The sequence below is a fragment of the Nomascus leucogenys genome, chromosome 3, assembly GCF_006542625.1.
Source record: "Nomascus leucogenys isolate Asia chromosome 3, Asia_NLE_v1, whole genome shotgun sequence".
Taxonomy (NCBI): Eukaryota; Metazoa; Chordata; class Mammalia; order Primates; family Hylobatidae; genus Nomascus; species Nomascus leucogenys.
This window is the reverse complement of record NC_044383.1, coordinates 151,073,791-151,099,819: the sequence shown is the minus strand read 5'-3', so window position 1 is coordinate 151,099,819 and position 26,029 is coordinate 151,073,791. Positions and strand designations below refer to the sequence as shown.

The window sequence follows — 26,029 nt, the reverse complement described above, 5'->3', positions numbered from 1 at the left end:
ATGTAGACGTATCCTGCCTATTTGAGAACCTAGAGAATTCAATACTGTGAAGACGTAAGTGTTTTTGACCTCCTCTAGCATAAGGAAACTAAAGGATCTGAAACGTTTAGTTAATTTGCCTGACTTTAAATACCTGGAGTTAGTGACATATCCAAAGCTTTCGTAATCTCAGAGTTAGAATTGGAGATGGCCACTTGCATTCATCAACCACAGTCAAAGTCCCTTACTTGAAAGCCAGGCTAAATGCTTAGTGACTCCTGGCCACAAAGGATGCTGATTCTACATCTGGACAATCCCGACTTTGAAGGATATCCCTCCCTCTGACCACATTGATCCTGGTAGCGTCTACTCACACCTTAGAGGGAGTCCTCCTTTCTCTCCTCTGTAAAAACTGGTATCATCTTTTAGGGGACCTATGACTGTCCAGAGAAAGGAGCTGTCATCTTTGTGATAAATAAATTGTGCTTTTCTCAAATTCACATTTAAACTAGACTCTAGTACTTGTGAAGGTCCATCCTATCCTTTTCCATCCTATTGGACCAAATTCACAATCTGAGTGGAAAACTCAAAAGACGCATTCTAGGAAAAAAAACAGTAGCATTTTAAAGAAATAATAAAAAATTATCCTCTAGTTTTTGTTGCTTTTTTAAAACAATCTTTAGTTCAAGTGGAGCTTAGCCTAATCAGTAATTTATTATTTATCACCTCCCCACAAAAGATCCAGATGAAATCCCTCCTTTTTTTCATGTTTGTCTTAACAAAGTGCTTTTCTATTGAACCCCATATTGTTGAGACTTCCAGCATTTTCTCCATTCTGTTCCTTTTAAGAAAGCAATTTCATTGTCTTGTTTTGCCATTTTGCCATACCTTGTGAGTTTAAGAACTATAGAAATTATACTTTCAAGTTGCATTGTAATTTGTATTCAAAAAAATTGAAAATTTAACAATAAGTGAGAAAAACTTTGTTGATACATACTGACTCTCATTTAAGTTCCTAATTCATTTCTGGAATTATATCATTACATTTTCCCAAAACATCAGATCGTTTTGGCTGAAAAATAATCCCCAAATGACATATGTAAATATTTAAAACATATTTTATAAAGAAGAAATTTAATCTCTAACAGAACTATTAGAAGTTATCATTTGATCTTGTTAAAGGGAAATGCTTAACAAGGGTGATTCTTTATACATTATTTTCAGATGTATGATTCTGGCACACCTTTAATAAAACTACTGAAAGTCACATCAATTTTAAAAATGAGTTTAAAAACTGGAAAGATGATAACTTTCACGTGTTGTGCAAGATTGTAAAACTCTTGAGATTTTTTATCAGGTACATCATGATGACACAGCAGCATAAAACATGGAAACCACCCCAAAACAAAATGATACTAACAACATAATTAATTCAGTTATCTTAAGAATGCCAGGCAAGTATGATTGTTAACATGATACTTCATGGGGTTAGGGGTTACTGGCGAGATTTCCCTTCCAATTATGTGGCGGGAAAAACCAGTTCTGCATTATCAGGATAAAGAAGCAGGCATATCGCTAAAAATGCACCTGTGAGAACTTCTGCTGACTCCCATCGCAGCCCCCCCAATCTGTCCGCATCTGCCCTCAGCAGGCTCTGCCTTGCACACTTCCTTAAACACTCCTCTCCAGAGCTGACCCTTCTGCTTTATCATATCTGTCGCCTCCACCTCTTTGAGAACACTGCCTACCAGTGCTTCCCACTCCTCTCTCCTCCATTATCATGCTTTCACCCCTCTTTTCTGGATCGTTGCCATCTGCATGTACGCATGCAGGTTTTTACTTCCATCTTAGAGTATGCTCCGATCTGCCGCCCTTCTCAGCTCCCTCCCTGTTACTTAGCTCTTCTTTGCAGTAAACCCCATGTAAGCATTACCCTATTGGCTCTTTCAAAATCCTCTCCTCGCATTCTTTCTGAAAACAACCCTGATCAAGCTTCTGACCTTAATACCCCAGAAAATGCCCTGCTCCAGGTCGCCAGTGACCCGCACCTTGCGAGATCCGAGGGTCAGCGCTCAGTGTCTTCACTTGAATTCCCGGACATTCGGCACTCTTGGTGTTCCTGCGAATGCACCAGCTGTTCCTCCCTTGGGGTTTTTTGTTTGTTTTTGTTTTGTTGTTGTTTTTTTTTCTTAATCTTTCTCTTTCCTCAGACTTAGACCATGCAGTCTGTTCCCCCTTTTCGCGTGTAATTTGTCTTTCAAAATAAAAATTGTGATCGTGATTGTTATTAACACATTGAGTCTCTTAATATTCTTTAAACACTTCAGTCTTTTCAAGCAATGTTTGGCATAACCTGAATTCCACTCAAAATCCCTTCATGAGAGAATAGAAACTGTCATATGAAATGTGTTGTAATAGGATTTAACCTATAGAATTCTTTCTTCCCTTCAATTTTTATCAAGTATTTAATTGCCCACTGGATGATTTATTTTAGAATTGGGAGTACTTGAGAGCTTAGACCTTGACCCTCCTCCGACCTCAAACTACAGCCTTGGTGAGCTCAGCCAGTCATGTGGCCTTAAACGCCACATGGGCACTGGCAGTTTCATTTCTCTAGCAAAGGCCTATCTCCAGGCCCTGAGGCTTCAGTAGCTGCTACCTGTCAAAACAAAATCTCCACTTGTCAAATCTCCACTAGACTATCAAGTAGACTCCTTCGCCTCAGTCTAAATATGAACTCCTGACCTCTCTCCTCAAACCCGTTCCACCTGCAGTTCTTCCATATCAGTTGATGGTAAATCATTACAGCTTCTAAGGCCAAAACATTTGAGGTCATACTTGACCCCTCCTCATCCCCTTTCTTTTCACACTCTGACAGTCAAAAAATCCTGTTGGTTCTGCCTGCAAAACGCATCCAGACTTTAATCACCCCATAGAAGCTTTCATTGTTATTATCCTGGTCTAAAGCTCTATTACATTTTGCCTCAATTACTTTAGAAGCCTCCTCACTGATCTCTTACCTTCCTGGAGTCTGTTTTCAACACAGTTGCCAGAATAATCTTGCAAACATATAAGCAAGATGATAACACTGCTCTGCTAAAAACCGTGTAATAATAGTTCCCCAGATCACTGAGAATATAAGCCTTGTATGATGACTACCTCCCCTGCCCTCGACCCCACTAGCCACCTTCCTGATCCTCCGAGTCTCAGGGCACATTTGCCTTCAAGTTTATGTTGTCACTGCTCCCCTGCCCTGCGTGCCCTTCTCCCACACTGCGCTTGCCTCTCTCCTTACCCTGTTTCAGGTCTTTGCTCACACCTGGCCTTTTCATGAGGCGTGCCTGCCTAGTTTATTTCATACTCAGCCTGACTTCCTCTAATTTCCTTTAGCCTGCTCTGCCTTTTTTTCTATATATTTGCCATTTTTACATGCGATATGATTTACCTGTTATATTTATTGTTTATAATAGCAATAGCATTGTTAGAATTTAACATTGAATAGATTTTGCTGAAACCGACCTTTCTTTCCTTGTGCAGATTTGCTTTATCTGTAATTTTTTGGAACATTTGCTTTATACCTTTAAGTTGATACCTCCTGCACCTTTTCCTAGAGTTGAGAGAGAAACTCAAAAATAATTTGACTATCAGATTCATAAGCAGAGAAACAAAGAAAGGGGCTACAAATGAGTTAGATTATCTGGAATTTCAAAGATTCCTAAGGGTTTGCTCTATTTGTATAGGATTCTTTATGCCAGAATGCTGTATTTGTGCTATATTAATGCCAGAAAGTGATGTGATATGAATGTAAGCGGTAAGTCTGCTCATGTGTGTTTCTGTGTTTTGAACATCTCTGCATCATATTACTTTTTAAAGCGCAAAGGACTGCTGATTGCGTGTCTGTGTCATGACCTGGACCACAGGGGCTTCAGTAACAGCTACCTGCAGAAGTTCGACCACCCTCTGGCAGCTCTCTACTCCACTTCCACCATGGAGCAGCACCACTTCTCCCAGACCGTGTCCATCCTCCAGGTGAGTCACCGCACACCGTCTCCCGCTTACTCTGAAGGGCTGTCTGGGAGATAGGGATACTTCACAGGTGGAAAAGGAAGATCATTATGGCTTCCTTAAAAGCAACAGCTACATTTTATTGTAGAACCTTATATTTATAGTCATCATTAAATAATAGTGTTTTTTGCATAAGGTATCCTTTACAAAGAATTTGAATACATCTATTTTGCAATCACATTTGTTTTTTAAATATTATATCAGTAAGTACATGTAACCCTAAAGCAATACTTGTTTTACATAGTTTAAATCAATTAATTATATAGATTATCATATTCTTAAACAAGAAGATATTGAACAGCAAATCTTTAAAGTTAGGTAAATATAAGGTTTTAAGTGCATTGTAGCCTTTTTTTTTACACTGTATGTTTTGTTTATTTATTTTATTGTGTTTAAGGTGTTCTTGGTAATTGATGTAGACAATCACAGACATCACTTCAACATGGGATATATATGCTCCTTCTTTCTTAAATGATTTTTCTCAAACTCATCCAGGTAGCTATGACATCATAGTGATTTGATTCCTATCACAAACAATGTTTAAAAATGTAATCTGGGTTCAGCTTAAGTATTGTGGGCCCTATATTTTCCTCTCACTGTCAGCACCTCTACGTAGGAAGAGAAATCCTTGTTAGGTCTTCCAATGATGTGTCTAAGGGAAAGGGTTTTGAGTTTTTAGGATGTCATAGCAAAATGCCAACAGTGACTCTGCCAGTAACTGGCCATAGGCAAGTTGCGAAGCAGGAAAGCCTTGCCACTTGGTGCAGTTCTTCTCTGTTGAATAGGCCAGGCCTCCTCTAAATGCCAGGATTTTTTTTTCTCCCCTCAGTTACCCAAAGGCTTCTCTTAGTGCCTCCTCATTTGACTTAACTGTCCACGGGATTGGTAGTGCTGCATGCCCAGTCCTTTTTAAAACCCAGCAAAACTGACTGTCCAGGTCTCATGTCCTCAGGCCTACGAAGGTAAATGATCACCTTACTCGATGGCGGGTGCTCTTCGAATTACCTGCTGGGTAGAAGTGAAAAGTATTTCAGATATGGAGCTATTTTAGTCGTTTTCAAGCCATCCCCAGTAGGTAGCTTATGTTGAGCTTGCTCATGGTTCAGTTTAGTCCTGAAAGCAACGTGTAGTCATCATTCCTATCATTTTGCTTGACACCAGCTCTTTCCTTTTTAAATGACGTATGTTTACATAGATACATACATACCTGCATAAAACAAGCATACATAGAAATTTTTTTTTTTGAGACGGAGTCTCGCTCTGTCCCCCAGGCTGGAGTGCAGTGGTGCGATCTGGGCTCACTGCAAGCCCTGCCTCCTGGGTTCACGCCATTCTCCTGCCTCAGCTTCCTTAGTAGCTGTTACTACAGGTGCCCACCACCATGCCCGGCTAATTTTTTTTTTGTATTTTTTTTTTTTTTTTTTTTTAATAGAGACGGGGTTTCACCGTGTCAGCCAGGATGGTCTCAATCTCCTGACCTTGTGATCCGCCCGCCTCAGCCTCTCAAAGTGCTGGGATTACAGGCGTGAGCCATCGCGCCCGGCCGCACACATAGAAATTTAAGCAGGATAAAAGGCATGTGTGTATATGTATGTGTACATATATTTACACATATATGTAAAACATGCTTATTGTAAACGGATGAACATTCTAAAACTTCATGACAACTAATGTCTACTTTGACCTCACTCATTGCTGGAGACTATTTATTTGTCTAAGAAGAATAAACACCAGAAACAACATCAGGATGCCTTCACTTAAAAATAATTAGGAGTCACTGAATTAGCGTCCCATGTCCTAAATGAATTCATGCATTTGACAGCACAACATTGCTAGCAGTTTAATCACAGCTGAATTTTAATAGCCAATATAGAGTTTCTTTAGAAAGCCTGTATTAAATATAATAGGATTAGTTTTGAAGGAGGCCAGATTGCAAAGTTTATTGCTCCTGAGTAGAATAATAAATAAACCTGGTAATATAGCAGTCACATCAAGGCAGGTGGGGATGGGGAAGCTCCAGGTCCACCTAAGCCCTAGGAAGACTTGGCCCAGTTGCTGCCATCAAAAATGGATGTTTAGGGTGGTTTGCCTCCATTTTGGCAAACCCTCAGCAATGTGGGGCTTGCAGATTACTTAAGGTGGTGTTCCTAAAAAAGATCAGAACTACTAACGGGAACTCATGGCAGTAAGTTAAGTTCAGACAGGTAAGCCGTTGGCATTCAAAAAGGTGTGGGAGAATAAGTTCAGATATTAGAGCTGGAATTTCAGTCATTGGTAAAGTAATAATAACGACAAATTTGTTTTACTTAGAGAAGATAAGGTACTAGGTACATTGCAAAAACAGAAGCTGGGAATAAGAACTAGGGATTGCTGCAAATTCAGATGAAAAGTACTACCAGTTTGAAAACAAATTTATATATTTGATTGACCAAATCCCTTCAATTTGAGCTATGCCCAGAGAGAAATAATATTGGGGCCATAAACAGACAGCCCAATCTACATGGGCAGGAATATTCAGGAAAGAGTGTCTTCCTCTTCTGATAATTTCTGCACGCTTGGCTGATTTTGCAGTAATCCTCATGGTACTTCTCTGAGTGTTTTTTCGGATTCATCTAACTGGTCCCTGAAATTCAATTTAATAACAAACATATTTAATGAGCACCTTCTATTTGCCAACACCTCTTTTAGGCACTGGGGATATAGTGATAAACAGAACAACCACAAATCCTTGTCCTCTGGAACTCACAGTCAGAGTAAGGAAGGCCTGAGTCCCCTGACTTCTGCCCTTATGTTGTTCTTCTCATTGGCCCACCACCTGGCACACCTGTGGCTCTGACTGACAGTGGTACCCTGAGGACTCTCATACTCGTGTAATTCCGCCTAGTGCTCAATAGGACTTCTGCCCAAGCACTTGAACCCTGTATTCAGTATGGCCCGAATTGTGCTTGGTATTATACTTATTTAGGTGCCTTTTGTGTTTTGTATCTCTGTGGTGGCAACCTCATTGACCCAGGAATGCAGGCTGATGACCTTAGAGTCATGATTTTTCCCTTCTTTAGCTTTATCTTCCCATCCCTCCATCCTGTTACCACCAAGTCCTGCTGATTTTATGTTTCATCAAAAGATGCCTGTAAGCTTGACTAATTAAGATGCTATCCTCAGGTAACAGTTAAAAATTCCAACTTCCAGTTATTAAAATAAGAAAAATATATAGTTTCATGATATGAATACCTGTGATACTTCTGTTTATCCACAAAAGACTTTTCCCATTGCTCTCTTGATCTGCATTGCCAAACAGATGAGTATGAGCATGGCACTGCCCATCCTCTGGCCACACAGACAGATACAACATAAGCAATTTTGTGTGTGAGGGTTGGAAATAGTTCCCCATCAGGCATCTTCACAGGTGTGTGTTGCATATGTGGCTGCTTATTATAGTTTTGCCAACCTGAGTGCCAGCTTTCAGTATGGCTGCCAGTGGTATCTCCTGGATAAGCAGGGCATTCAGAAGAGTACTGCTGGCTAACACAGTGACAACAGCAAGCAAGGAGAATAATACAATAGACTTGAAAAGATAATGTTCAGTCACCCCCTTTCTGTCTCTCCCTAAACACACACACAATCACACATACACACACACATGTTACTCATGGTAGAGAAAAGCAGGAAGTGTGTATTTGCTCATAGCTTGCCTTGAGCTTGGTCACAGTGATAGGGATGCCGTAGATAATCCCGTGTTGAGTGGGCAATGGGAAGAGATTAAGTCATGAAGTAAGGGTAAACACAAGAGCATCTGCAGAGAAGGTCAATCTACATTCTCATTAAGTCATGAAGTAAGGGTAAATACAAGAGCATCTGCAGAGAAGGTCAATCTGCATTCTCGAATCCTTCCCTGAGCTTCCCATTGTGTCTTAATGCTGGCCATCAGGATTGCTTTCGTGGTGTTTGGGGCCCATTGCTGTGTAGAGGTCATGGTAGACATTTAGCAGAGAGGAAACTCACTTGAGTCTCTAGTAAATGGTAATCTGGCCCCTCTGACCACTACAGCTCCCAAGTGGCAAGCACCATCCCTGCTTGACATCCCAGTTTCAGCCTTCATCTTATTTTGTGTGTTTTTCCACCTTTTCCTCCTTATCCATCACTGTTTCTCCAAGTGTCTGTGTCCCAAATCCGTCCTCCAAGTGTATGTCTGAATATGTTTTTCTCCTGTTTAAAAGTCATTAGTGGCTCTCCGGGGCCTGTGGAATAATTTCCCGTTTTTTCAGTGGATACACAAGTCTTTTATGAGTGGCCCCTGTCTGTTCCAGGACTACAGTATCTGCTCTGCTTCTGTAGTTTCAGACCGTATCTTAACTCTGTGCCATTGGCCGGGTTCTCTCTATTTGTAATTACCCCACACCCTTTCTGTGGCCCCCCACTCAGGCGTGAACTCACCCAGTAAAATTCTTTGAATGTATCCCCACATCACTGGGGTACAGCACTGCCCCCTTTTACATAGCGCCTGAGCACCTCAAGCATACATACATCTTAGTGTTTTGTTTGTTTCTTTGTTTTTAACATTGTATTGAAATTTTCTGTTTGTGAGCTTAGCTTCCCACTTCTGAATTAGAAGCTGATGAGGAGAATCACTGCCCCTTCTTCACCTCTGGACTCACAGGCCCACCTCTGGGGCTGTTGATATGGGCACAAGTGGAAGTGTGAAGGTAGAGCATGGGGAGGGGAAGATGCAGAGTGTGCAGAACCAGCACTCAGAGACTGAAACTGAAGCTTTATGTGAGGACAGTGAGTAGCTATGTCCAGTGGGGCAGAGAGCTGAGACACTGAGCAGGGGAAGAAGGCAAGCAGGATGCCTTCATGTGAGCAGACTGTTTTGTGTGGACAGTTACATCCAAGAATGTAGGTGAGCTTTGTTTTCTTGCCTAAAACTTACTAGCTTACAATTAGTAATGGTGATTGAACCATTATTGCTGGAATATCAAATCAATTTATTCTGTTTACTCATGAGATATTAATGATTATTTTGAACATTGAAACTAGACTTTTTTCTTTCTTTTGGCTTTTTTGAATACCCCATTTTGACTTTGAAAATAGTCAAAATTTTAGAAAATAGACCAATTAGGAATGATTATTCTCATTATTGAGAACATTTTCTTAGTGTTCCACTAATCTTAAATTATCTGTTGCTTTTGAAATGTGATCATATTTCAGAAAGTTATCTATTTATACCAACATTTTGGGATCCCGTGACTTCTTACCACTCTTTATAGCAGCACTATTTCTGTGACTCAGCTAGAGAGTTCTTCCAATTCATCTGCACTAGGTACAGTTTGCTGTTGTATATTACAATTATAGCAAAATTATTGTGCTTATATTCAACACTACCTGTACTGATAATCTAAAATATATGACAAAGTGGCTAGTTTAAATCTGTCCTTTTCTACACCTATGTTCTGAATAGAAAAGGTATTTGGCTATCAAATTCATTTTTAGACATATATTTGTTTGTTTTTTCATCTCTCTTTCCTTTAACTCTGACTGTGGAAGTTGTACTGGTAGATTTTATCATCATCATCATCATCATCATCAATCATCACTATTATAATAGTAATCATTTTATCATGTATTGGGTACTTACAATGAACCAGAAACTTAAATATTTTGTACGTATTTTAATACAGTTTATTTTTACTACATCCCCATGAGATATGTATTATTAATTTATTTTCATTTTACAGATGAGAATAATATGCATCAAAGAGGTTAAGTAATCTGTTTGTCGCTTAACTAGTAAGTGGCAGAGTGACATTAAAAGATAGAACTATTTGGCTCCAAAATCTGTGCTCTTAATTACAGTACTGTAATGCTTCCTAATATGTGGTTTGATGTACTAGGTAATTAACTTTCAAAATCAGTATTATATATATTTTAAAGGCATTGCCATCATGAATGTTTGATGCACTTAGTTGCATCGTTGACATTTTTTTCCAAAAGCAGTGGTTCCCTAATCCCCCAGCAGTGGACAGAATACTAACAGCCTTTAGGATCCTTATGATTAAGGGCTAGAAGGAGTGTTGAGAATCATCTATTCAAGGCAGTCCCTGGGTCACCTTTCAGCATCAGCACCAATTTCAACATTGTTTCCATTCTCTAATACCAGATCTCAGCCACAGCATTGACATACGACCAGAGCCTACCTGTGTGCTTCCATAGAGTTAAGAATTATATGCTGTTCACCCACGTTAAGTTTTAGAAACATTGCTGGGTATAAAAAGTCTACTATTTCAACCCTGTCTCTACTAAAAAGACAAAAAATTAGCCGGGCGAGGTGGCGGGCGCCTGTAGTCCCAGCTACTCAGGAGGCTGAGGCAGGAGAATGGCGTGAACCCCGGGGGGCAGGGCCTGCAGTGAGCCGAGATCGCGCCACTGCACTCCAGCCTGGGCGACAGCGAGACTCCGTCTCAAAAAAAAAAAAAAAAAAAAAGTCTACTATTTCATGCTTGATTTATGCAAAATGGAATCAACTAGCTTGAATTAACACAGACTTCAAACTACGTAACTATAGTAAAATTATCAATTGGTGTATAAAAGTATTATGATGCATTATAAGGATTTATTATGTGTTAACAAATGTGAGGTTGGAGGTTTAAAGAAGATATTGTTTGTCTGCTATGCTTCATTGCTTGTATCTCCCTTATTTTCTTTAGTTGAGTAGCAGTAAAATGCTAGATTCTCTTAAAGTAAAGGGAGACATGGCCGGGCGTGGTGGCTCACGTCTGTAATCCTAGCACTTTGGGAGGCTGATGCAGGCGGATCACAGGTCAGGAGACGAAGAGCATCCTCGCCAACATGGTGAAACTCCATCTCTACTAAAAATACAAAAAAAAAAAAAAAAAAATAGCCAGGTGTGGTGGTGCGTGCCTGTAATCCCAGCTACTCGGGAGGCTGAGGCAGGAGAATCGCTTGAACCCAGGACGCAGAGATTGTGGTGAGCAGAGATCCACTCCAGCCTGGTGACAGAGCGAGACTCTGTCTCAAAGAAAGAAAAGGGAAACATTTACTTTTTTGTTTATTCATGCATTCCCTTTACTCTTGTAAATTATTGAAGGGGACAGTAAATGAGTTAGACCTTTTCATTATAAAAGCCCTCTGTGGAGCTTTTTCACCTAGTTTCCTCCAATACTGAAAAGTAATGACTCTGAAGTAGTCAGTAGAATATATACACTCTTTAAAATAAATCTTAATTTGTTTTGGGACAGTCGACACTTTTGGGACTCTGATAAAAACATGAGCTTACAGATGATATATTCAGTGTGTAGAATTGCAGTGAGCTTATAACTCTTTTGTCCCCCTGCAGAATTTATAGAGCCTAGGCTAAGGAGACCCTATTTTAGAGATATTTCTTTTTAAATGTCAACAGCAGACTAGAATATTTTATATACTATAATTTAACAGATTATGGTGATAATTACGGGTGATAAAGAGAGTAAAGCATACAAATACAAAGCATAAAATGGTATCAGCTGTGATTCCCTTCACATGACCTGCTGACAGCAGATGTGTGCATGAGCACCAGCCAGACATGCTGAAACATGTTCGTGAAGTGGGACATAGAGGTGACAGGCATTCAGTCTTGATGCAGAGGCTACCTGCTTCACTTCAGTTATGGTCACATCAAAGGAAAGCAGATACCATAGGATGAATCAATATTTCCTTCTTGTAACTTTCTACAACAAAATTGAAGAGAGTCGAGCTTGGATGATCATTGAGTTCAGCCACCAGCCCAAAGCTTGAGTCCCCTCCCGTTGTCCCCATTGGTCACTAACCAGCCTGTGCTCAAACGGCTCATCTCATAGCATCTCATGTACAATCCATGTGGGAACTCTGAACTAATATAAGTTTTATAATTTGAAAGTGAAGTCATGTGTTTGAAAGTGCTTTGTAAGCTGTAGAACTGTCTACAAATGTAAAGCCTTACTACTATTATTGTCAGGAAAATAAATAACTAGACCTGAGTCCATTTGGACTGCATTTATCATACAGTAATTCAAATACTTCTAAGACTTTAAGAGCAAATAATATGGAACTATTCTGATAATTGAAAACAAATGGTACATGTACAGTTTCATTTAAGAATATGAAGAAACAGTGTCTTAATGAGATGTCTAATTTTGTGAAGAAATACACTTCAATCATTGTTAAGTTTTTACTGTACTTTAACTCAATAAATGTATATTAGGAAAAGTGAAATTAATTGAAAATCAACTTAGAGTAGTACTATATTGACCAATAATGAAATAATATCAAAATAATTGATGTATCTGCAAATTGAATGCATCTTAATTATCTCAAAACTTTTTAGTTTCAACAAAGGCTTTTTTTTCCTCAATTACAAATAAAAACCTTAAAATTTTCACAGGAAGAAATTATTATAAAGTTTTTAAAAGATTAATACATGAAGGATATTCTGAGCGAAGAGAATCCAATGCTCTGGTCTTGTTGAGGGTGATGATCTGCCATTCGAAGATGATCCTAGAATTGTCATAGCTTCAGTGATTTGTGTTGTAGGGAAAGGTGCTCTTGCCCTTAGAGTTTTTAATGTGTTTGAATAAACATTTTATTGAGGTTGTAGGACATTTTCTTCTAGGATACAGAGAAATATATTACTATCTATTAAGCATGTTTTGATATGTTACAACCTGAAGTGGACAAGGATATAGATGCCTTTTTAAGCCCATTAAGGTTCTAGTATAATACAAAAATTACTGAAGTTTTTAATTAACTTAAGAGGAAGAGTCTTTGACTTAAATATTTTACATTTTCAAGTTTTTTTAACTATTAGAAATATCTAAGAACTAGATATATTTAAATCACTGGGGTTTTATGGTAGTAAATGATGTTATTATAGTTGCAATAGTTTATTTAAGTGGTAGCTTCATTGTTTCTGTAGCTTAAAGAGAAACCAAAACGCTATTTTCATCAGTCATTTCTAACTATTCTTTTGTTTCCCCAAAACCTTTCATTAGGGTGCCAAATGTCATTGACTGACTATATAGTTTCAAATAACTGAAAATGTCATAAGATTAGAGCTTGTGCTTGTTATTAGTGGTTTTTATTTGTATTTTTTCCGTAGTTGGAAGGGCACAATATCTTCTCCACTCTGAGCTCCAGTGAATATGAGCAGGTGCTTGAGATCATCCGCAAAGCCATCATTGCCACAGACCTTGCTTTATACTTTGGAAACAGGAAACAGTTGGAAGAGATGTACCAGACCGGATCGCTAAACCTTAATAATCAATCACATAGGTAAAAATAATTTTTAAAAGCTTAGAAGCCCAGAAAGTGTTATCTGGAATAAATTGATACTTAAGAAATGTAATGTGGGGTAGGCTTATATTTGAAAGAAGAAATGTAAAAAATTTACATGTTTTTCATTTTATGTACATCTTGTTTATATTTACTTTAGATGTTTTATTGTTTGACAAGATTACTGACAATGTCTAGTGAGGTTAATTAAAATACAGATTGGAAGTTACACTAGTCACACAGGGATTGGCACCTTTCAAAGGAAAGGCTGGCACGATGTTTCTCCAGGAGGTCCCTTCTGGCATTGATCACCATTCAGGGTCTGGCCGTTGGCCTCAGAAACTCAAGAGCAAATGAAAATGGATTCCATTTTCAGAATCCAGTCCTATTAAGCAAGCTAATGTGATTGGTGTAGAAACTGGACTCCCCTTTTATTGATCTGTAATTGTATTAGGCAGTCACAAGGGTCAGAATATTGGCATCCCATGGGGTAGAAAGCCAAGTAACAATGAAAAGTTTATTTGGTGAACATGGAATTACAACAAGGAGGATTAGATAAATTAGATACCCTAATGGAATCAGGCTACATTAGTCTGATGCCCTGTTGTTTCTGAGGGTGGGTGTCTTGCCTAGTGGATTCAGAAGTAGGTCAGGTATGTTCATTATGAACCTCTTCACCCATCTGTATATTAGATCTAAGTTCATTGGCTAACCTGCCATCTCCCCTTGACAGTTTGTAGTGGTAACACTAGCTTTTATTTCTGTGGCTTTCCTGTTCCTGTTTGCATGTCTGACCAACTTCTGCTTAAGTGAGGACATCTTTATCCCTAGGCTGGTGAGCACTTACTTACTGCTTCTTTGCCAGTCTTGCTGAATTTGGATTTATACTTTTTGTTCAGGTGTTCTATATATCTCCTCTGTGATTCATTAAGTACTGATCCTACATTTTGTTCTTTGGGACAGACTGTTTTAAAGTTCTTAGAAACAATTCACTATTCTCTCAGGTACACCAAATACAAAATGTTGGTTTTACAGATGACTATAGATATCTAATAAAGTTTCCCTCTTCAAGAATAAATACCATTTGTACAATGATATTGATGCCTTTGGATAAGCAGCAGTTATTTGTGATTCAGCTTACCTTCAAACTGGACAGATCCAGATTTTGTAGAGCTTGAAACTGATACAATTTAGGGAATACCTTATTTAAGAAAAACAATACAAAGATATCTTGTTTTTACACATGACAGTCTGAGGACATTGCCAGGGCCTCTTCTGGGACCATCCAGAGGGATGGTGTCAGGGAAGATCCCCTAAACATCAATTAGGGTGTTCTAGCATGTCTTTCTTTTCCTTCAGCCCAAATGAGAAGTGTGGTCTGCAGTCTTTATGTCTCCAACAGGTTGTGTGTAGTCCTTGTTCCAAGACATGTAGAAACAGGTGTTTGTTCAGTATTTTTTTATGGCAATCAGAACATCAGGGAAATAGAGCCTTCATGAAATATCCCTTGGTTTCCTGAAACCCATGCACTTTCTTTTTTTTCTTTTGGGGTTGTAAATAAGAATCATGTAACTAGTATCCAGTTTCTTGAATATAATCTTTTCAGCAGAATGATTACAATGATTATTATAATATAGGAAATGTAAACATTTACTTGAAAATAACAACACTTTTGGTACCCATGTACGTATGTGTTAGTAGTGCATGTTTAAATAATTTTTGACATATAACTTGAAAAGCAATTAAAACAAATATGCATTGAAACATGCATTGAAAGACAATGCATGTTCGTTTTAATAATTCAAATAATGGAGAGGTATAAAAAAGAGTAATACTCTATTTTTCTGCATTCCAATATCAACTATTTCATGTAATGTCATGCATTTTTCTGTGATTTTTCAAAGGTAGAGGTGTGTGTGTGCATGTGTGCATAACACACACATGTTCAAGCATAACTCAGATGTATTGTAAAAGAAATTTCATAATAAAGCAAGTCACACAAACTTTTTGGTTTCCCAGTGCATATAAAAGTTGTATTTACACCATATAGTCTACTAAGTATGCAATAACATTATACCTAAAAAATGCATACCTTAATTTAAAAATGCTTTATTGCTTAAAAATGCTAATGATCATCTAAGACTTCAGCAAATCATCATCTTTTTACTGGTGGAGGGTCTTGCGTCAGTACTGGTGGCTTCTGACCAGGGTGGTGGTTGCAAATCGTAGGACGGTAGGGATGCATGTGGCAATTTGTTTTCTTCTCCTTCTTTTTTAAAGATGGGGTCTTGTTCAGCCTGTCAACGTGCAGTGGCATCATCATAGCTCACTGCAGCCTCAAACTTCTGGGTGCCAGCGATCCTCCTGCCTCAGCCTCCTGAGTAGCTGGGACTACAGGCACACACCACCGTGTCCAGCTAATTTTTTTTCATTTCTTATTTCAGAGATAGGGTATTGCTGTGTTGCCCAGGCTGGTCTCAAACTCCTGGCCTCAAGCAGTCCCCCCACCTCAGCCTCCCGAGTAACTGGGATTACCGGCAAGAGCCACTGTGCCCAGCCTGAATGTGGCAATTTCTTAAAATATGAAGAGTGAAGTTTGTCACATCAGTGGACTCTTCCTTTCACAGAAAATTTATCTGCAGCTTATGACGCTGTTTGATAGCATTTCACCTGCAGTAGAACTTCCTTCAACATTAGAGTCAGTCCTCTCAAACCTTGCCCTTGCTTTCTCAACCAAGTTTATGGAATATTCTAAACCCTTTGCTGACATTTCAACCATGTTCACAGCATCTTCACCAGAAGTAGATTTCATCTCAAGAAACTTTCTTGGCTCATCCATAAGAAGCACCTCATCTGTTCAAGTTTGATGATGATTGCATCAGTCATCATTTTCAGGTTCCACTAGTTTCTACCACATCTGCAGTGTCTTCCTCCACTGAAGTCTTGAAGCTTTGACTACCTCCTATGAATCATCAGTGTTCTCAATGGCATCTAGAATGGTGAATCTTTTCCAAAAGGTTTTCTTGTTTTTTTTTATTATTATACTTTAGGTTTTAGGGTACATGTGCACAATGTGCAGGTTTGTTACATATGCATCCATGTGCCACGTTGATTTCCTGCACCCATTAACTCGTCATTTAGCATTAGGTATATCTCCTAATGCTGTCCCTCCCCCCTCCCCCCACCCCACAATAGTCCCTGGAATGTGATGTTCCCCTTCTTGTGTCCATGAGTTCTCATTGTTTAATTCCCACCTATGAGTGAGAACATGCGGTGTTTGGTTTTTTGTCCTTGCGATAGTTTACTGAGAATGATGTTTTCCAGTTTCATCCATGTCCCTACAAAGGACACGAACTCATCATTTTTTATGGCTGCATAGTATTCCATGGTGTATATGTGCCACATTTTCTTAATCCAGTCTATCGTTGTTGGACATTTGGGTTGGTTCCAACTCTTTGCTATTGTGAATAGTGCCGCAATAAACATACGTGTGCATGTGTCTTTATAGCAGCATGATTTATAGTCCTTTGGGTATATACCCAGTAATGGGATGGCTGGGTCAAATGGTATTTCTAGTTCTAGATCCCTGAGGAATCGCCACACTGACTTCCACAATGGTTGAACTAGTTTACAGTCCCACCAACAGTGTAAAAGTGTTCCTATTTCTCCACATCTCAATTCACCTTTCCCACATTCATTGGAGGAATCACTGTCTGTAACAGCTATATTCTTACAAGACATATTTCTTAGATAATAGGACTTGAAGGACAAAATTACACTTTGATCCATTAGCTACAGAATAGATGTTGTGTGAAGAGGCTTGAAAACACATTAATCTTGTGCATGTCCATCAGAACTCTTGAGTGACTTGGTTCATTGTCAATGAGCAGTAACATTTTGAAAGGGACCTTTCTTTCTGAGCAGTAAGTTTTGATGGTAGGCTTAAAATGTTCAGTATATCATGCTCTAAACAAATGTGCTGTCATTGAGGCTTTGTTGTTCCATTTATAGAGCACAGACAGAATCGACTTAGCATAATTCTTAAGGGCCCTAGAATTTTTGAAATGGTAAATGATCATTGGCTTTACCCTGATGTCACCAGCTACATTAGCCCCTGACAGGAGTCAGCTCATCCTTTGAAGCTTTGGAGCTAGACATTGACTTCTCCTCTCTAGATATCAAAGTCCTAGATGTCTCTAATAGATGTTTTGTCTATACTGAAAATCTGTTACTTAGTTGAGCCACCTCCATCCGTTATCTTAGTTAGATCTTCTGAATAACCTGCAACTTTTACATCAGCACTTGCTGCTTCACCTTGCACTTTTTACCTTGCTTTAAACCTCTCAAACCAATCTCTGCTACTTTCAAACTTTCCTTCTGCAACCTTTTCACATCTCTCAGGCGCCACAGAATTGGAGAGAGTTAAGGCCTTGCTCTGGATTAGCTTTTGGCTTAAGGGAATGTTGTGGCTGGTTTGATCTTCTATCCAGATTACTAAAACTTTCTTCATATCATCAAGAACACTTAAGTGCTCATGTGTTCACTGGAGTAGCACTTTTAATTTCCTTGAAGAATTTTTTATTTGCATTCACAACTTGGCTGTTTGGCCCAAGAGCCCTTGCTTTCAGCCTATCTCAGCTTTAGATGTGCCTTCCTAAGTTTAGTCACTTCTAGCTTTTGATTTAAAGTGAGAGACATATGACTTTTTTTCACTTGAACAGTTAGAGGTCATTGTAGAGTTACTAATTGGCCTAATTTTAATATTATTGCTTTTAGGGAACAAGGATGTTCAAGGACAGGGAGGGAGATGGGGGAACAGCCAGTTGATGGAGCAGTCTGAATACACACAACATTTATCAATTAAGTTCACCATCACATATGGGTGTGATTCATGGCACCCACAAATAGTTACAATGGTAACATCAAAGATCACTGATCATAGATGACCATGACTGATACAATAAAATAATGAGAATATTTGAAATATTTTGAAAATTAGCAAAATGTAACACAGAGAATCAAAGTAAGCACTTGCTGTTGGAAAAATGGTGCCGATATTGCTGTACACAGGTTGCCACAAAACTTCAGTTTGTAAAAAAAAACCAAAAACATGGTATTTATGGAGCACAATCAGGCAAAATGCAATAAAACAATGTATGCCTGGAACATATATTGCCGTCAATTTATACATATATTACATTCTCAGAAAAGGCTGTAGAAATTCACACTCCTTCTAACATAAAGGTGCAAACCCCTTCTCAGTAAATACGCCATTCTCTGACCACTCACTGTATTGAAGATTTTTTTCTGTTTGTTTATTACTTACTATTCTTACTTCTGTGTATTTATTCATAAATTTTGCTTATATTTTGTTGAATTGTTTACTTTTTTATATATCAGCTTTTATTCTATATTTTTGTTAAGGATATTAACATTTTCTGTTATATATTACAGATATTTCTTTACGTTAGATTTTCAAAAAACTTATTCAGATTTTCTTTTGAAAACAGATTTAGTTTCAGGAGGACAAATTTTTTATCTTTTAAAGAAATCAAGTCTCATAGTAACAAATAATAATTAAAGTTTTCTTTATGTATTTTTATAGATTTAATTTTTATATTTAGATTTTAATTCTTCTAGAGTTATATTTTTATGAACATAACTTTATTTCTAATGGAATGAATTGATACCATTAACGAATAATCAGTTTTTTCCTGAATTGAATTTATTACATTTTCTCATAAACTTGGATAATTCTTTAGACCCTGTAAACTATTTATTACTAATTATCCAATCCTCAATTACAGTAATACGGCTTTGATTATATAAATATGTTGAAATGTATCATACATACCTGCTCAAATAATCTTTACTTTCAATTCATGAAAATTGTCACTTCATAAAAAATGTCTTCAGAAAAACTTCAAACTTACATTAAAGTAGAAATAATCAAATGTACAGTCATACCTAGATTCAAGAGTTGTCAACAGTTTACCATGTTTTCTTTGCTTCTTTCTGGGGAATGAGGAGTGTGCCATTTCAACGTAAATTATAGACCTTATGACCCTTTGCTTCCTTCAACATTAATATTTAAAAATAAAAAGAACATTTTCCTTCAGACTTTTTCAGTTAAAAATATCTACATTGACATTTTAATTGCAGTTTTATGACTTTTATTGACTCACTTTAAAATGAAAGCATGTTGTCTCTTCTAAGAACATGGCATGACTGTAGTCATGAATAAAATTGTACAGTTTACATCCTTCCTATAGCTTTCTTGATAAAATTATATGGATTATTTTACAGATTTCTTCACTTGTGAATGTTATTTTTCTGATTCCTAACCGGAAATACAGTTTCCAATATATTTAAAATTATGAATTACATAGATATGTCATTTTTGCTTCATATGTTTTGAAACTGTTATTTGGTGCTTACACATTTAGATTTATTATGTCTTCTCAATAATTTACCCTCTCATCATTATGAAATAAGTTCTTTTTTTCTGCTGATAGTTCTTAAAATTTTCTGTGTCTAAATTAGCCACACAAGCTTTCTCATGTTTACTGTTGACATATCATATTCTTTTATAATTCTTTACTGTCTTAACATCTGTGTCTTTGCATTGAAAGTGTGTCCTATTAACAGCAATAGTTGAGACTTGCAATCACTGCTTTTTAATGTACTGTTTAGTCTATTTGCATTTATAAGTTGTCTAATTATCCATTTTCTATTTTGAGCTATTTGTGTTGGGGGAGTGATATTTCATTCTATATCTTCTTTTGGTTTTTCTTGTTATACCCTTTTTAAATTTTCAAGTGGTTATTCCTGAGTTTACAGTATGCATTTTTATCAGTCCGCTTTGAATTAATATTGTTTCCATTTTATTCAATGTGAAAAACTTAAAAATAATTCAATTTATACCTCTTTTTGTCTTTTCTGCTGTAGTTATATATGTAGCTATTATTGCTACATATGTTATACACCCCACATAGGTTGCTAATATTTAAAATTAAATAATGAATCAATTATTAAAGAATTTAAGAAATATGGGCTGGGCGTGGTGGCTCACACCTTTAATCCCAGCACTTTGGGATGCCAAGCCAGGCTGATCACTTGAGGCCGGGAGTTCAAGATCAGCCTAGCCAACATGGGGAAACCCCATCTGTAGTAAAAATACAAAAATCAGCCAGGTGTGGTGGTGTGTGCTTGTAATCTCAGCTACTCGGGAGGCTGAGGCAGGAAAATCGCTTGAACCCAGGAGGTAGAGCTAGTGGTGAGCCAAGATCATGCCACTGCACTCCAGTCTGGGCAACAGAACAAGACTTCATCTCAAAAAAACAAGAAAAGAATTTAGGAAAAATAGCTTTTTATATTTTTCACATGTATACCATTTCCTCTGTTTTTAATTCATTAATGTAGATCCAAATTTCCAACTTCTATAATTTCATTTGAGCCCAAATAACCTCCTTTAATATCCCTCAGTGTGTTGACAGCAGATCCTTTGAGGTATTTTTTTTTTTTTTAATCTAAGAATGGCTTTATTGTGGCTTCACTTTTTAAAGATATTTTCACTGGACTTAGAGTTCTTAGTAGACAGATTATTTTTTCAGCATTTCATAAAAGTCAGTAAATGGTCTTCTGGCCTCTGTCTTTTTTTTTTTCCTCCTGAGGAGAAGTCAGCAGTTGTTGTTCTCCTCTGGATACTGTGATCTTTTCCCCCGACCGCTTTTACAGTCATTCTTCTTGGTGTCTTCTGAGGTTTCTGGGTCTGTGGGCTGCTGATTTCAGTGTAGTTTGGAGAAGTTTCAAACATTAACATTTCTTCAGATGTTTTTTCTGCCCCATTATGTCTCTTTTCTTCTGAGACTCTGACACTTCTATTAGACCCCTTTATACTGTGTTACAGGTTATTAAGGCTCTGTATGGTTTTTCACTGTTAATGGTTTGTGTATTTTGTTGTGATCTGTCTAATCTCACTGTTTTTTTTCCTAATATTCTGTTCAATCTGTAGTTAACCTCATGTAGTGATTTTTTAAAAATACATACAGATGCACACACACACACACACACATATATGTGTGTGTATATATATATATATATATATGTAATATTTTCAAGTTCTGGGATTTCCTTTTGGTTCATTTTTAGAGCTGCTATGTTTCTCCTGAAATTCCCCATCTCTTCACCTATCTTTTCTAAATATATATTTTCCTGAAGATTCTTTAGCATATCTGTACATTATTTAGAAATTGTTGTCTGAATTTTCACTCTCTGGGTTTTCTATGAGTTTTGTCTTGTTGACTGATTTTACTCTAGACCGTGTCATACATTTTTTAGTTTCTTTACATGGCTAGTAATTTTTTTATATTCGTATACTACATTATGGGCAACAAGCTCCGTTATCTTTCTGGATGCTGTTGTCTTTCTCTGAAGGTAATTAGCTTTTATCCTAGTGGCCAGTTGCATTTCTCATGAATCATCCTAAATATATGAGTATGTTCCTTTAAGCTTTAGTTGGGTGGTTCCGTTTCTGTTTTGGCCTTGGTGTCCTCTGTCAACGATTCGTATGAATTCAAATTTGGGGACTTCCACTTCTGTGGTTCTCTCTGCTTTCTAGAATTTCTCTCCTCAACTTGTGTGTGCTCTGACATCCCTGGACTCTCCCTTCTCAGTGGGCCCTGACTTTCTTTTGGGCTGTATTTATGACATGCTCTTAGGAGAAGAGCTGTGTAAATAAGGATCTCACCTAACGTGGTCTTGCCTTTCAACATTTAAATCTTCTCCCACTTACGCCAGTTTTTAGGTACTAGACAGCATCTTCAAGGTTTGTTTTTAGTTCTATCTAGAATTTATTATTATTACTCTATTATTACCAGAATCTTAAAACTTTGTTTAGTATCTAGCCATTTCATTATATACTCTTTATCAGCTGAAAAGTTTTATTTTAGTCTGTTGGCTTTTTAAGGTATATAGTAATGTCATCTACAAATGAATAAAATTTGTTCTACTTTTCTGATGTTTTATGTATTTTGCTTTCTGATCTGACTGCATAGCTAGAATTTACAACACAATATTAGATTATTGTGAAGAAAGCAAGCACATCTAATATGTGCATGACTTTAATAGACATGAGTTTAGAGTTTTAATTTTTAAGGTAATATTTGATGTATCTTGATAAATCATGTTTATCATGTATAAGGTTTTTCTGTATCCATGTTCCATGGATAGAAGGTTTTTCTCTAATTTCTTAGTGTTACTGATTTCTTATTTGATGAATAGGTTTTTAAATTTTCTAATTTTGTGCCACTCCTTAATTTCTTGAACTGTACTTTTCCATGGAATTAGTTCTTTAATACGCTGAGGAAATAAAATTTTCTTTTTTAGCATATTTGCATGTAATCTATTAATTTTGACATATAGTTGTCTTTTTTGTACATTATAATTTGCTATAAACTATTGATCTTTCTTTCTGATCTGGAAGACTTTAAATAACTAATGTTAACCATTTTGGGAAGGTTCATTTAACCGTTTTGGGAATTACTCATTTGTGAAACTATCCAGTCACCTTTTAAATTTTAATTGAATTCACTTTTTTGAGACCGGGTTTTGCTCTGTCCCCCAGGCTGGAGTACAGTGGCACAACCACAGCTCACTGCAGGCTTGAGCTCCCAGGTTCAAGTGGTCCTCCTACCTCAGTCTTTCAAGTAGCTGAATAGCTGAGACCATGGGCAAACACCATCATGCCTGGCTACATTTTTTGTTATTATTTGTTGAGATAATTTGTTGAGACAGAGTCTTGCTATGTTGCCAGTGCTGGTCTTGAACTCCGGGGCTCAAATGGTCCTCCCACCCCAGCCTCCCGAAGTGCTGGGATTACAGGTATGAGCCATCGTGTCCAGCCTGTCACCTTTTTAAATGAAAAATCTTTAACAAACTTTCAGTGTCTTTTATGGTTGGGGGATTTGTTTTGTTTTTGCCACTTTATTCCATCTCTTGGTCAGTGTATTATGCTACAAAATTATCTTTTTCCTTGAGATTTAAAACTTCATAAAAAAATATATGCATAGATTATTTTCACTTAAAATTTGATATTACTAAATTTGTATTTATATCTAATTTTCAGTGTTTTATATTTTTATTTCTTCCTTTCTTATATAATCCAACTTGCCTGGGAATTTTTAATTACTCCTTTTTAATAAAACTAACTTTTATAAATTTTTTCATTTATTTGTTGTCTGTTCTTTCATTAATTTTAACTTTTATCTTTGTGCTTTCATTATACTTCTGGATTTTTTTCTTGTTTCTCTGATTGAATATTAATGAAATAATCAGATTATATGTATTATAATCTGGGTGTTGACGGAACTATACCTTGCAAGTTTTGATGAAGTACTTTTCCTTAGTTTTTAGATTATTTATTTCTGCTTTTGTTTCCTTGTTGATGTAGAGGTTATTTCAAAGTAATTTTCTAATTTCTAAATACTTTGGATGTTTGCTTGTTTTTTGTTTTTTATTTTGTTCCTAGAGACTTCTTTGGATTGTTGTAAAAAGAACATAACTATTAAGTTAAAATTTTATTGTTGATCAATATTTTCTTCCTGGCCAAGACAGAAAAGATGATTGTTAAAGCAACTTTATTTAGGTATAATTACACTAATTTTAAGTTTTGGCAAATGCAACTACTACCAGAGTCACAGTAAAGGTATAAGAAAGTCTGCCACCACTTTACCTTTTTCCAATCAAATTTCCCTACCCCAGGCATAGAAATCAATGTGTTCTTTCTTTATAGATTATATGTGTGTCTTAGTCCCTTCAGGCTATTATAACGAAATACTGTAGACTGGGTGGCTTATAAATGGTTGCTTCTCACATTTCTGGGGTGTGAGTATTCCAGAATCAAGCTACTGGCAGTTTGAGTGTCTCAATTTGAGTGAGAGCCTGTTTTCTGGTTCCTAGAGAGCCATCTTCTAGCTGCCACCTCACTTGATGGAAGAAGGGAGGGAGCTCTCTGAGGTTTCTGTTATGTGGGAACTAATCCCATTCATGTGGGCTCTACCCTCTTGACATAATCACCTTCCAAAAGTCCCACCTCCAAATACTAACATATTGGGCATTAGGATTTAACATATTAATTTTAGGGGAAAGAAACATTCAATCTGTAGAAACTTGTATTATCTAGAGTTACAAATATGTAGAATAACAGTAAGTGCTTTTCTGTTTCTGATCTCTCCTTCCTCTCTTCTTTCCCGATATTGTTTTCACTATTCTGGGTCTCTAGCAATTCCATGTGAATGACCTTGTCAGTTTCTACAGAAAAGCTAGCTGGGATTCTGATGCAGAAAATGTTGAATCTGTAAATCAATTTTGGAAGTATTGCTATCTTAACAATATTAAGTCTGTGAATATGAGATGCTTTTCAATTTAATTACTGGTTCTTTAGTTTTTTTCAACAATGTTTTCTAGTTTTCAAGCCCACATTTTGTACTTCTATTGTTAAATTTATTACTAAGGATTTTATTGTTTTGATAATATTGTAAATGGAATTTTGTTAATTTTATTTTCACATTGTTTATTGTTAGTATGTAGAAATAATTGATTTTTGTACTGCCAATCTTACATCTTGACACCTTAACTCATTTCTTCCAATAATTTTTTGGTGCATTGCTTAGGTTCCTCTATATGCACACAAGGTCATGTCGTCTTCGAATAGAGATAGTTGTACCAACAATTGTATTCGAATCTGTCATTTCTTTCTTTCTTTTCTTTTATGTTTTTGTTTGTTTGTTTGTTTGTTTGTTTGTTTTTTTGAGACAGAGTCTCACTCAGTCGCCCAGGCTTGGAGTGCAGTGGCGCAATCTCAGCTCACTGCACCCTCCTTCCCCCGGGTTCAAGCAATTCTCCTGCCTCAGCCCCCCGAGTAGCTGGGATTACAGGCACCTGCCACCACGCTTGGCTAATTTTTGTATTTTTTAGTAGAGACAGGGTTTCACCATCTTGACCAGGCTAGTCTTGAACTCCTGACCTCATGGTTTATCTGCCTCAGCCTCCCAAAGTGCTGGGATTACAGGCATGAGTCATGGCGCCTAGCCCATTTCTTTCTTTTTATTTAATCATTGGTTTGGCTTATGCTGAATATCAGTGACAAGAGAAGACATCCTTTTCTTGTTTCTGATTTCAGGGGGAAAGCATCTAGTCTTTCACCATTAAATATGATATTAGATATGGGTATTTTATAGATGAACTTTATCAGGTTGAGGAAGTTTCCTTCTAGTTCTGGTTGGTTGAGTGTTTATTTTTTTATTGTGAATGGCTGTTGGATTTTGTCATATGCTTTATCTGTGTCTATGGAGATTATCAAGCAGTTTTTGTTATTTATTCTGTTAGTCAGGTGCATTAGATTAATTGATATTTAGGTATTAAACCAACCTTGCATTCCTATGATAGATATCAGGTAATAATGGTGTATAGTTGTTCTATATACTGCTGGATTTGGCTTGATAGTATTTTGTTGAGAACGTTAGTGCCTGTATTCATAAATTATACTGGTCTGTACTTTTCTTTTCTGTGGTATTTGTCTTATTTTGGTGTCAGGGTAACACTGGCCTCATGAAATTAGCTGGGAAGTATTCCCTCCTCTACTATTTTTTGGAAGAGTTTATGAAGAATTTCTATTAATTCA

General features: G+C 37.1%; 1 protein-coding gene across 6 annotated transcripts in view; it reads left to right on the top strand.

Annotated features, from left to right (window-relative positions):
- The window catches only part of PDE10A (phosphodiesterase 10A), a 662,241-nt gene that overhangs the window by 599,902 nt on the left and 36,310 nt on the right, over positions 1-26,029 (top strand). For all 6 annotated transcript variants that reach the window (XM_030809949.1, XM_030809952.1, XM_030809953.1 and 3 more), the window contains 2 exons: positions 3,853-4,008; positions 13,175-13,347. In XM_030809949.1, coding sequence (XP_030665809.1) covers positions 3,853-4,008; positions 13,175-13,347 — 329 coding nt within the window. The remainder of the gene's footprint in view (positions 1-3,852; positions 4,009-13,174; positions 13,348-26,029) is intronic.